The sequence below is a fragment of the Haliaeetus albicilla genome, chromosome 18 (assembly GCF_947461875.1).
Source record: "Haliaeetus albicilla chromosome 18, bHalAlb1.1, whole genome shotgun sequence".
In the NCBI taxonomy this organism is placed as follows: domain Eukaryota; kingdom Metazoa; phylum Chordata; class Aves; order Accipitriformes; family Accipitridae; genus Haliaeetus; species Haliaeetus albicilla.
Genome location: NC_091500.1, coordinates 22,398,392 through 22,412,025, shown reverse-complemented (window position 1 = coordinate 22,412,025; position 13,634 = coordinate 22,398,392). Strand labels below are relative to the sequence as shown.

The window sequence follows — 13,634 nt, the reverse complement described above, 5'->3', positions numbered from 1 at the left end:
AAAACTTGTCTCGTATTGCTTTCTGAAGCAATGCTAATGTGCATGTGAATATAGTCCTTATATTTTAAAAAGAAAGAGTGAAGTCATTTTTTGTGGGGGTAACTGAACAGATGACTAGAGAAATCAGATTTCAAGATGGGGAGCATAAAATCCACTGTAGCTGCTGAGGAGATAGCTACATAGCTCCTCATAGGTTTGGAGAAAATGTATTTCCATATATAGATTCATCAGTATCTCAATGATAATTTGCTTTGGAAGAACAGCTTCCTCGGTGCAAGTGCTTGAATGTTGATTTGTATACTGGTTTGGCTGTGCTGGAGTTAATTTTCTTCATAACAGCTCCTGTGGTGCTATGTTTTTTTGGATTTGTGCTAGAAAGTGTTGATAACACAGGGATGTTTCTGTTATTGCTGAGCAGTGCTCACACAGAGCCAAGGCCTCTTCTGCTTCTCCCCCCACCCCAGCAAGGAGGCTGGTGGGGCACAAGGAGCTGGGAAGGACACAGCCGGGACAGCTGACCCTGACTGACCCAAGGGATATTCCAGACCATAGGACGTCATGCTCAGCATATAAAGCTGGGGGAAGAAGGAGGAAGGGGGGGACATTCGGAGTGATGGCGTTTGTCTTCCCAAGTAACGGTTACATGTGGTGGAGCCCTGCTTTCCTGGAGATGGCTGAACACCTGCCCACCCATGGGAAGCGGTGAATGGATTCCTGGTTTTGCTTTGCTTGTGTGCGCAGCTTTTGCTTTGCCTATGAAACTGTCTTCACCTCAATTCAACCCTCAATTCTACCTTTCTGATTCTCTTTCCTGTGCCACGTCGGGGGGAGTAAGTGAGTGTCTGTGTGGGGCTGAGCTGCCTACTGGGATTAAACCACGACATTTAGTAACTGTTCTACTGGAGTTCATTAAAATGCTGCAGTGTTAGTAGCAGTACTCAGGGAAAGGATCCAGGATAAACTTCTTGGACAACTTGCTTTAGATTCAGAGATCTGCAAAGGGCAGTTAACTTTGTCTTATTACGCTGCTTATTTCTGTCTACATTCTCTAGTTGTCCTCTGAGGAGACTAATTGCTGATTTTGTCTCTCTAGCTGTAGAATACCCTAGCAAGGGAACCTTATGAAAAGAAAATATACAGTCACTCGTTGATGTCTGTCTTTTTGGGAATGATGGTCTTAACCCATAACTTGCAAAATGGATTGTGCTTACTTGATGGGGACATAGCTGGCAGCTTGTCATGCGTTTTTTCATGTCAGTGAATGATGGATAACTACAGAAAAACTAAAATTTGGACTTCATAAGCAAAGCTCTCTGCACAAGTATCTCTTCAGGCTTACATCTTGTCATAGGCCTTTCATAAGGTCAGAGATTATTCAAGAGACTGGGCACAAGCAAAGAGTAAGTGATCACATATAAACTAGCAAGAGCTCAAAAAAAGTGTAACAGGACTTTCTCCCCCATAGTTAGTCATTTACATGACAACTGGAGCATATTGCCAAGGTACTTGTGGAGATAAAGCTTGTCTATCAGGGACTAGTGGTTCAAGGATTTCCTAGCTTGATTAAGGTGATTTTTTTCAGTTGCGAAGGAAAGTAATTTATTGAAGAGAGTTGTGTGATGATAGTATGATCTTCTGTTAAGCTGCAGTAGGAGCCATTCTTCTTATAACAGTGTAAGTCCTTTTCTCTTGGCAGAATTTTGTTAAGAATCTGCACCAGCTTGCTTGTATAGTGTCCATACACTGTATGTTAAATTTAAAATTGGAGTTAAGATAACATGTTTTTCTCCAAAACTCTTTTGCCACCTCCTCCCATCCCACAATACCTGCTTGACCACGTAGAATTCATGAAACTGGGGATGTTGTTTTGCAATAGATAAAAACTTTCATAGTATTACTTTATATTTTAATATAATAAGTAATTTCAAGTGATTGAAATATGCATGCATCCATATAAAGGTGATAGTTTTGTTGATGAGTAGATTATTTGCATATATTTCTTTTCTTTAATCAAATGATGCTTCCATTTGAGTAACTAGTAGCAGATTGCTAGTGTCGTCAGAAAGGGGCCCATAAGAGGAAGAGGCGTATAAGTATACTGCTAATTCTGTAAAAATAATTGGGTTACCATGTGTTTCTGCTGCTGTCTACTTTTAGTTTTTCTGTGTGATTAAATAGTTGTAGCTTGCTGATTTTAATGAGTGATTCAATTGCAGTGCCTCTGTGCCAGAATAGACCTGCATTTTGAGCAGCCTTATAACACTTGTGTAGGAAGATACTTGTTTTAAAAGAAATTTTTTAAAAAGTGTTTAGTCTGTAAATGTACTGTATTAATTTATTGCCAAAATGTAGTCAAATAGAAGACTTTAAATGTAACCTTGCTATTGAACTCTGGGGTGTTTAAGCTGCTTTTCTGACTCAAGTTTAGGACTTTAATATATTATTTTCAGCTTTACTTGTAAGAGGTAGGGACTACTGAAGACAAATGTGCATGGAATATGAGGGAAACTATCTTGTTTTAATTAGTTGTTGGGTTTTTTAAGTCTTAAAATACCTTTAAAACACTGCATTTCTTGTTGTTCAAGAAGTTTTCTTACCCCACAGTGTTCATAGGGAAAGTACTGAAACGACTCTATGCTGAAACTTCATCATCTTCTCTTGTGCACACTTCAAGTAGAGAAGAGGAGGCGGTTCTCAGAAATCTGGGCTCAAAATCCAAAGAAAAGAGTTTGGATGATGTTCAGACTTCATCAGCAGATGTTAGCGCATCAACTGGTACACCCTGCGAATCATTTCAAGGTGAGACTGCATAGTCCTGTTTCTGATAATGTGCTTTCAAATATAGTTACTTTACTTGAAACAGTATAGTACCTATTATTTTTTTTCATCTATTGATACCAACAGGCACATTTGAATGCAAGTGCTAGTGGTACTTAATATGTAGAACACTTGGTCAGCATGTAAGTCCTGTGAAAGCCAAGAAATAGTCTTGGTGTATATGCACGAATGCAGCACTTAGCAATAGCTAATATGAAACTTCAGTGTACGCTATAACTGTCTTTGGTGTAATGTCTGTTGAAGAGTGAGAAAATAACTTACACTGGTACAACTCTGCTCAGCTATTAGAGATACACCAAAAGATTGGTGGGAGTACATGCTCCAGCACTTCCTCCTGCCCTCACGTTGCAACATAAACCCCATGGGGAACGTAAAGCCAACAGAAGGCAAATATCAGTTCAAGCACTGTGTTAGTACCCTGCTAAAGAGTGTTATTTTGTCTGTGTTTATGCAATGAAAGTGGCACGTGAATGTTTTGACAGGTAAGTTAAAACAGGTTGTAAAATGTGGATGCTATGCTAAAAGATGAAGCAGTTGCAAAATGAGGTAGCTGTGTTATTACTTGTGGGTGAAAGCTCTGTGCATAAGTACAGAAGAAGTGTGAACTGCTTTGTGTTTTAGCTCATCTAAAACCAAATTTTGCCCTAACTGAAAGAGGTTGTTAAACTGACTTGAAATAAAAAGGCATGTTTCCTGAGAGTATAAAAAGCTTTCTCTAGGGGATGTGCTCAGCTAGACCTTACAAACAAGGAAGAACTGATTGTGGATATGGTCTGGGCCAGGAGACTAAAGTCCTAAAAGTAGTGAGCAAAATGAGTAGTAGGATTAGATCCCTGTACTACAGAAGAACAGATGTTTGTCTTGTACCAAGCAGATCCCTGAACGATTGAATGAAAGACTGGTCTGAATTGCAAAGGATCTTTGGAGAGCTGATTGATCTTCAAGAATAACCTTCTTAAAGCACAAGAGTGACTCATTTTGACATGCGGAAAACTAGGCAAGTGTAGCAGGTTGCCTGACTGTATTGGGTCTGGCTGAGATGGAGTTAATTCTCCCCATAGCAGCCCTCATAGTGCTGTGTTCTGTATTGGTAGCTAGAAAGGTGTTGGTAACACACCAGTGCTTTGGCTGCTGCTGAGCAGTGCTGGCACAGCATCAAGGCTGTCTCTCCAACATTTTCCCCCCCTCACTGGCAGGCTGGGGCTGGGCAAGATCTTGGGAGGGGATGTAGCCAGGACAGCTGACCCAAACTGACCAAAGGGATAGTTCATACCATATGATGTCAGCTCAGCTATAAAAGTTAAGTAAAGGGAGATGGAAGGGGGGGCATTTGTTATTTATGTTTGTCTTCCAGAGCAGCTACTATGTGTACTGAAGCCCTGCTTCCCAGGAAGTGGCCAGACATCGCCTGCTGATGGGAAGTAGAAAATAAAATCTTTTGTTTTCCTTTGCTCTCGCGTGCAACCTTTGCTTTATTAAACTGTCCTTATCTTGACCCACGAGCATTTTGTTATATTTTCTCTCCCCTGTCTAGTTGAGGAGGGGGAGTGATAGAGTGGCTTTGGTGGGCACGTGGCATCCAGCCAGGGTCAACCCACCACACTGACTGAGCTCAGATGTGTCAGGGACCAGCAATGGGAGGGTGAGGGAAGGCTAGCTGGGACAAGGTAGGCACAGGAGCTGTGTCATAACTGTGGAAGCAATCCCACAGTACCAGACATGCTCTGCTCTCCTTTTCCAGGTAACCGTAACCAGGTTCAGCCAACAGTCCAGTGACACCAGGCAAGTCAATAGTGACAAGGCAGGTCTGAGGTCAAGCCAATATGTAAAGTCTGTGAGTCAGCGTGTGCATCAAATGGGGTATGTGCCCAGGCACAGGCATGGCTGCAGTCTAGCTTAAAAGCAGCTCCTAAGTGATGTGAGGGGATCCCCTGCTAAGACAGCTTCTTAGAGGTCTTTCATAAGCAGCTCTTTCTTCATAACAATCTGGATCACCACCTGTGTGATATCAGAGAGCTGTCTGTAAGTGCATGCAGCTAAGCTCCTAGGAGGGAGCTCTGGGCCCTTACAAGACAAAAAGGAAATACAGAGAAGGTGAAAGCAAGCATTATCTACCCAAGAGAAATATAGAGATGTTGCCCAAGTATGCTGGGATGGAGTTAGGAAGGCCAAAGCTCAGATGGAATTGAAACTCATGAGATATGTGGGAAGAAACAAGAAGGGTGGGGACAAAAACTGGAAGGCTAAAGAAAATGCAGGCCCACTACTCAATGGGCAAGGGACTAGTGATAGAAGACAAGGAAAAGGCTGAGGTACTTGGTGCCTTTTTTGCCTGTTTTTACTGGTAACATTTGTCCTTAGACCTCCCAGGCCACTGAGCCTAATGATAAAGTCTATGGGAGTGAAGCATTGCCCACAGGAGATGATGATAGCTAGGGAGTAGTTAAGCCAGTTGCACAATTGCATGTCAGTGGGACAAGATGGTGTGCATCCAGGGCTGCTGGCTGATGTCGTGAAGAGGCTGGTTTCTATCCTCTTTGAGGATAGAAATCACAATTGGGATGTTCCTCAGTGACTGGAAATGGCAAACATTGTACCCATTTTCAAGAAAGGCAAGAAGGAGGGTCTGGAAAACTGTGGACATGTTACAGAGTAAATGCAGCTTCTGGAAGCTGTTTCCAAGCCTGTGAAGGACAAAAAGGGAATTGGGAACATTAAGTCTTGGTTTACCAAAGACAGGTTGTACAACCCAGTTGCTTGCTATGATGATGTGACTGGCTTGTAGATAGGGAGGGCACAGTGCATGTTCTTTAATTTTTTTTAGCAGGGCCTTCAACATAGTCTGCTGTAGTATTCTTATAGCCAAGAAGGTGAGGTATCAACTGGGTAAGTGAATGGTCAGATAGACTGCCAGGCTCAAAGGATGGTAATCAACAGTACAAAGTTCAATAAATGGCCATGTGCTAGTGGTGTACTTTGGGGATTAATACTGGAGTGCAGAGTCCAGTGTCTGACATGGAATAAGCAACAATACAGGCTGGGAGTACCCTGGCTGGAAGCAGCTCCACAGAAAAGGACCTAGGTGTTCTGGTGGATGCCCAGCTGAACATGAGTCAGAGTTGCATCCTTGCCACAAAGGCAGCAGATGACATACTGTGCTCTACTAGCAACATAGCCAGCAGTTGGAAGGAAGCAATCGTTCCTTTTGTGAGACCACACTGGAGCAGCGTTTGTGAGTCCATAATGGAAGTACTGTGACCAGTGGGCTCCTTAGTAAAAGAAAGGTAGGGACAAAGTAGATTGAGTCCAATGTAGGGCACTGTAATGGCCAGAGAGCCAGATGGCATTATGTATGAGGAGAGACTGAGAGAATTGAGTTTGTTCAGTCATAAGAAAAGAATGTGAAAAGGAAATCTCATTACTTCAACTACCAAATGGGAAGGAGGACTATAGAGAAGACTGAGCCATGCAGTTTTTGGAGGTGCTCAGCAACAGAAGGGACAACAAAGAAGTGGCAAGAGTAATTCCAACTAGATGGGGGAGGACATTCCACCTTGAGGATGATGAAACATTGGGAATGGGCTGCCCAGAGGGAGTTTTGGTATCTATCCTTGGAGGAACTGAAAACTAAACAGTGTACTAGAAAACCTTATCTAATTGGGTCATATTTTAATGGGGTTTGGGCTAATGACCTCCAAAAGTCCTTTCCAACACATACTAGTCTAGAAATCTGTGTTACTGGGGGAGTTGTTTGTTGGGGTTGTGTTTTGTTCTTGTTTTTTTTTTAATTAAAAAAAAAAAGCCCCCCCCCCCCCCCCCATCTGTAATACAGATGGCTAGTAACAGGTTGGCTACAGGGCTTTCTTACATGTCTGTGGTAGAATTTGGTTTTGAAGGATTGTGTGGCTGTTGTCCTGTATTGCATCCTGTTACTGTGACAAGATTGGCTGGTAATCTCAACTTGTTGTAGTTTCATTTGTTTGATACCCATTTTGTTTTTCTAGATCAGTATTTCTAGTACTTCTTTTGTGTAGTCAATAATGAGAGGAACATTTTCAAAAGGCTGATAAAGTGTTAAACTTATTCTATAAAATGATATTTGATAGCAATGGGAACTAATTGTCCTTTCAAAATAGGTAACAGGCTATTTATTGGCTCTGTGATGAACATGTGCTAAATAAGCATGACTATGGAGTGATTTCTTAAGCTAAAAATGCCTTCATTTGTAGTGAATCTATACCATTCCTTATAAATCAGGGCCTGGCTAAACTCCCACTAAAGTGGGAGGTGAGGAGGAGAATTTAGTTGACCTTGTGATATATAACTCCTCTGATTGTCTATACCTGGTTCCTAATACAACTTTCTTCAAGTTAATGAAACTAAAGCTTTTGATCCAGAATGCTAGTACAGGTAAAATATAGCCTATGGGAAAGGGAACATGGAGCAAAAAGAACAGGTCCATATTTATGATTTTCACAGCCAAGTAACAAGGCTGTTCCTGAAATTAACAGCAAACTAGCTGACCTTGTTTTCTGTTGGAGGCAAGCAAATGCTATGGTAGTACAGAAAGGGTTCTTCCTTGATGATCTACAAGTGTGTACTTAAAAAAAAAAAAAAAAGCTCTGAAGAGGGTTGCAGTGATAAACTCAGAGGAAAAAGAGAAATCAGTTGTCCATCTGTGAAACCAACAGGTAACTTAACCATTCTTCCCTGGTTGTGGTTTCATTTAAATTTAAGGAGCTCTTGCATTAATTGTCATTTAAATGTTGTGATTTTATGGTAGTGGACACTGAAAGTACATGTTTAGTGATAGGCTGTAAGATTTGGAGCTATAAAATGTATGGTCTTGGACAAACATAAAGGCATTGACTTAATTTTTTTATCATATACTATTTTAAGTAACTTCTTTTATTGTAGACCAAAGGTTATGGGCATAACAATGAAACAGCTGATCATTTAAGTAGCAGTAGTCTAAGATGGACAATGGAAAATGAGAGGGATTTTTTTGTGTAAATACAAACTCCCTCCTAGTTTGAAAGTGATTATTTCAGTCCTACAAAATCTGCTGAAAAATTTAATTTAGTGTCAATAAGAAATTGAGGATTTCTTTAAAAAGAAGCTGACCCAAAGTCTAAGTATTTTCTAGCATTAAATAACGGCTTTTACTATAAAACTCATCACGATGTTCTACTTGCCTTTAACAGTTATTTTCAAATTGTGAAAATACCATTACCTATATGCATGAGCTAACGCCCCCTACGTTCTTATATTTATTCTAATGCAGTTGGCAGCATTGCCTTAAATTTCTGCATCTTGAAGCATAATAGGGACTTATGCCCATAAAATTTAAAGATCATACTTTTATATCCTGTAAATATTTGAATTTATATGCCTCTTTTGAGATCAAGTTGAAGTTGTGATGCTTAAGTATATAGAGGATCAGGACCCATGTTAATGAATGGTTCCCATTTAATTTTGGTAGATTAATTTAGTATCAGAAATGGTTGTCCCATAAAGCTCCCCATAGTTCTGGAACTAAAGCTTACAATGAGGCCTGGAATAACTAGAGATTGAAGGGAGATTCTGTCCTTTGTGACTACAGAGTGATCTTCTGAATGGTATTTGTATTTTCTTTAGGAAGATGGTAGGTCTGTTAGGGATAGAGAAAACGTGTGGAGGTGCCATGCTTCTTCTGAACCACAAAGAAGGGGGGTAGTCACTTATTTCTTACCTCTTGAAAAGATAATTTTTTTTTTCTTAAAGTGACTGAAAAAAACCCTAACAAACCCAACCACATGCCTGTGGCCAAAATTTCTGTTCAAGGGCATGCTAAGATGTACCTTCCCTTTGGATTCTAATTGTCCTAAATCAGATTTCCCCCCCCCCCCCCCCCCCATTCTACCAAAATACTCAATGAGAAAGTGATGTAACCAAAATAGGGGTTCTCCCCCCCACCCCAAGGCAATTAGGTAAGACTTTCTAAATATTTCTTCCCTCGAGGAACTTTGTTCTTTCATTGCAAGAGCTGTAATTCTTAATTTCAGAAGATGTAAGAAAAGTTTTTTCTTGCTTCAACATAAAATTAAAGAGGGTCTAGATAACCAGCTTTATTACCTTAAACAATTTAAAAGTTGCGCATACATGTAATAAACCTGAGCCTTCTTGGCAGGCAAAGTATTAAGAGAGCAAATGGAAAAATGAAAGCTCCTACAAATAAGAGGACTTAATTTTTTTTTTCCCCTAGGGCCACAAAGATGATCAGGGGGCTGGAGCACCTCTCCTATGAAGACAGACTGAGAGAGTTGGGGTTGTTCAGCCTGGAGAAGAGAAGCCTCTGGGGAGACCTTATAGCAGCCTTCCAGTACCTAAAGGGGGCCTATGGGAAAAGCCAGAGAGGGACTTTTTACAAGGGCATGTAGAGACAGGGGATAATGACTTTAAACTGAACGAGGGTAGATTTGGATTAGGTGGAAGGAAGAAGTTCTTCACACTGTGAGGGTGGTGAGACACTGGAACAGGTTGTCCAGAGAGGTTGTGGCTGCCCCATCCCTGGAAGTGTTCAAGGCCAGGTTGGATGGGGCTTTGAGCAACCTGGTCTAGTGGAAGGTGTCCCTGCCTATGGCAGGGGGTTGGAACTAGGTGATATTTAAGGTCCCTTCCAACCCAAACCATTCTACCATTCATTCTATGATTCTATGAAGCTTGTGAATATGCTTCCAAGTGCGTCATTATAAATGCTTAAAAACTTGCGGTACTACAAAAAAAAGTGGCAAAAGACTAAGAAAGCATTTCTATTAATTACTCATTTGGATATGAGCTTTGACTAAACTTTGTTCTAAGGATTGGTTTTGTTTGTTTCTGGCCCGTGTTAGGGCAGGATCTACTTGCAACAAGGATTAACTTCATGGAGAATGTTTCTCTTGAGGTCTGCAGTTCTGTGATTTCTTTACTTTTTGTTGATACTTTAAAACCTCACTACTTGTTTTTAATGTCTTTGTAGTATGTAGTCAAAGTAGACATGCATGCTTCTGACTAGAGACTTGCTAACTGTAGAATTGGCTTTTTTAATGGCCGCCTTAGTATCAGGACTTTTTCTTGGTCAAAATTATAACCACTTTTTAAAGGACTTGGTATTGACTGATTGTTGTTTGGTATCTTCCTTATAAAAATTAAAATTTAAGAGTTGCTGAAGCAGGATAATTGTATACAAGTGAAATGTGTAGTATTCAGTTTCTCTGTATAAAGCATGCTGTTCCACTTTGGGGTTTTGTGTTTTCCTTAATTCTGAAGGAAATTGAAACGCAGAGAGCCTAGGCAGAATTTCAGATCTTGTGGAGAAAACCTATTTGATCTTTTTTGTTTCCTTCATTTATTTAAGTAAGAGGTAATGAAGAAAAATACTAAGCTATTATTACTCCTAAGTTTTAGGGTTTTTTTAAAAAAGGGAATCCAAATTATGCTATATAAATAGACAAAATGCAATTTACTCCATATTCATTAAATACAAATGTGAATGTCTCTCAATTGTGAAATATCCCAGCATTGTTATCCTGTATAAGGAATTCCTGTCAAAATTCAGTACAGCTGTGTGATTGTTTTGGGTTTTGTGTTCTCCTTCATACTTTTTCCATTGAAGTCACTAATGCTGACAGCATACTGCATTTAAGAAGTTATCACTGGGACGCCTGGACTGTGTCCTTACTCATCCTAATCCTGTCTTCCTGCAGCCATTCTATTATAGAAAACTTAAGTTTGTGACAGGAGTGCCTAGAAGACAAAACTTGTCTAAAAAATATGCATGGACAGCCCTGGCTCTTAGTTGATCAAATTGAAGAGCATATGCTTGAGAAATCAAACTCTAGCAGTACCCAATGCAGTAAACAGCTTTAGAGACTTGTTAAACAATTCAGCTTTGTTTTAGTTAATTACTCTAAAAAGCTGTCTATTGTGAATAATCTGAAGAGCAATGGAGATCATAATTATTATACAACACAGTGTTGTCACACACTCTTATGTTCTTCTCTCAAGGCCATAAAAATTCTCATATTACATGCTATATTACAGTGGCATTATACTGTGAAAATGGGACACATATTCAGAAGTGAGTAGAGTATTTGACTGAAGACACCAACCTCTAGTGGCTATGGTAGAAATGGTGCCCAACCAGATTTACAAGCTGGTAGCTATATGCTTGGGAGGAATGTAGAGATCTGGTGTTTGGGGGGGGGGGGGGGGCGGGAACAAAAAAAGACCAAACAGCCCCCCTCCCCCCCAGACAAAATAAATGGTCTCTGTTCAGACTGAGTGGGCTGCTTGTCTATCTGTAACTTCTGTTGTGGCAGAAATAGCTTCATAGTTCAGTCTCCAGTTCCCCTAGCAATGCTTGCTTTTATTTTTTTTTTTTTTGGCTTGTTGGCAAAACATGTGTATATACATTCACTCATTCTTCTCTTCTACATCTTCATTCCAAACATCTTAGCTGTTGTGGAGAAACTTGCTGGCCTCTGTGACAACTGAAAGCAATTTAACAAGTAGCTCATCTAATTGTATGTAGTGGTTGCCTAATTGGAGTAGAAAATGCCGGCTTTAGCTGTAAGTGTAAACAAGCTCTAAACCTAAATGTAGCCAGCTGTAGGAAAACCAATTATCTTGAGAAAGGAAACAGAAAAATGGCTTGTGTAAGAACTTGATAAAACAGATTTGTTTCAGCTAGAGAAGGGCAGATAGACAGTCCTAAGGTGAATCTAACTGTAGTATAGTAATTATGTGTGTTAGCATTCTTGCTGTCCACTTTGTCTCCCTGTTTGAAATTATTTTAATGTATTGATGACAAAACAGGTTGTGTGAGATACCTCTACTGCTCCCATTTACACTGGGGACTTTATTACTTAAGCTGCCATTGCCAAAATTATAGTTATTCAGAGTCAAATTTCATGTTTTCTGCTGTTACACATGCTTACTTTCTACTTGTCTTTGCTACCAACTGTAACCTCTAAGAATTACTTGAAAAGTGGAAATGCTTGTAGTATGAACTTGGTACTGAACTAAGTTCAGGGCGAATTATTTTCCATAACTTTTTGTGCTTCTGTGGTTTGCGTTATTTTTGTACACAAATAGGAATGGACTCTTACTGATGACTTCCAATTATGGAATAAAAAAATGTGTGTTTTGGGAGGAAAAAAAGTTTTAAAACCTTAAACTTTGTTTATTTTTTTTTCTGATGAGCACATCTGTTTATTTCCTAGTCTAGTTTCAGGTAAGTCCCAGTAGTGACATAATCACTTAATCAGTGAGGGTAATTAACTAATTGCAACTTAGACATAGCCTTTTAGATTCAGTGTTGTTGCATTTATTTTAAAAAAAATTATTGACAGGGATGTATCTGGCTTTTGAAAAGTGTGTTGAAAAAATAAGATCTGCAGCACTAGGAGAAATAATTGAGCAGAGTACTAACTTAAGATAGCTTTATTCTCCTGTTTATACAGCTAGAATTCTTAGACATCTAATCAAAATATTGCCTATAATCATATACCAGGACATCTATGAGACACTGAAGCTTTTAACTTAAAATAAATAACTTAACACTTAGCTGCGTAGTTTGGTTCATCAGTACCTCATATTCAACTTTCACAAAACAAAAAATAGCTTGTACCACTTCTTAAGTTAGCTGTCTCGTAATTTTAAAACTGCCATCTGGCTGTAGTCAGATTCTGCTCTGGAAAGATTCTGTTTCTTGGTTTCCTTGATCAAGGCTTTTTCCTTACTTCACTCTCACTTTGTATTGTGCTTTGTTTTCATTACTTTTTCTGAGGGAATGTAGATGTTTTAATGGTTCATAAGTAAAAATTCTTCCTCAGATGATGAGTGAGAACAAGAGGAAAAGGATTTCTGTTTTTTTTTAATCTGTTTTTTCTCTGTGACAAAGAATGTCTGCCACTTCTAATGTAATGAAACTTGGGCTAAGTTATAATGGTAAGTCCTGTCTCCAGTAAAGTGGGCTATAATACAGCCTTCCTAGGTGTCTAAAGAAAATTTAAGAGTTAGTGTGCTTGTGGGAGGTGGTGAGGGAAATAAATTTGAGCTCTTATTTCTTGTTTTTTGTGAATTTCCCATCCCAACTTTGGGCCTTGTAAAATGGGTATATCTCTACTGACCCTAAATTTCCTTCCAAAGTTTTTGGTTTCCATCAAGCTGAAGGAAAAGACAGTGATGAGGAAGTGCTTCTGAGGATTTTCCCAAGTTGTTTTTGTCTTTTAATGCTCTAGTCCTCTAAGCATCAAACCACTTCTCTTCCCCCTATTTTCTCTTCCCTGAAAACTTTATTGATGTAATGAGGTCTTTAAATTGCAAGTTCAAACACGTTACTTTCATTGGTAACTTTTTCAATTATTCCACTGGAAATATCAGCAGAAAACAGAATGGTTTAAAAATGTTTTAAACTAAACTTAGATGGTGATGTCAGTTTTACTAGCCACAAAAAATTGCTTGTAAGGAATGAAAACCAAGAGAAAACAGTGCCTTGGTTTTGGGGTTTTTTTTCCCCCTTTATACAGCTATATAATGACTTATGGCATAGTTTAAAATAGGAAAAAAAAAAACACCTTTGTATTAGCTTTATGTTATCTTACACCTGTTTCAGCTCTTAAGAAAGAAATCAGATTTCTGCTGTTAATACAAATGAGGCCTAGTATTCAGTGGAAGAGAATGTTAATTTTAAACTGAAAGTGCTGCAATCTACACTGAAATAAATACATAGCCATAAAGCATGTAAGAAGAGCAAATGTGTTTGTGGAAAT

The 13,634-nt window shown here is 39.3% G+C and overlaps 1 protein-coding gene across 4 annotated transcripts in view; it reads left to right on the top strand.

The window, feature by feature from the left end:
• ERICH1 (glutamate rich 1) overlaps positions 1-13,634 on the top strand; it is a 100,590-nt gene that overhangs the window by 15,106 nt on the left and 71,850 nt on the right. For 3 of the 4 annotated variants that reach the window (XR_011328632.1, XR_011328634.1, XM_069805913.1), the window contains one exon: positions 2,605-2,799. Coding sequence is in view for 1 of the 4 variants with exons in the window: in XM_069805913.1 (XP_069662014.1) it covers positions 2,605-2,799 (195 nt within the window). In the remaining 3 variants the exon portion in view is untranslated. Of the gene's footprint in view, positions 1-2,604; positions 2,800-4,192; positions 4,260-13,634 lie in introns of all 4 variants that reach the window. The other variant, XR_011328633.1, reaches the window with a different exon arrangement.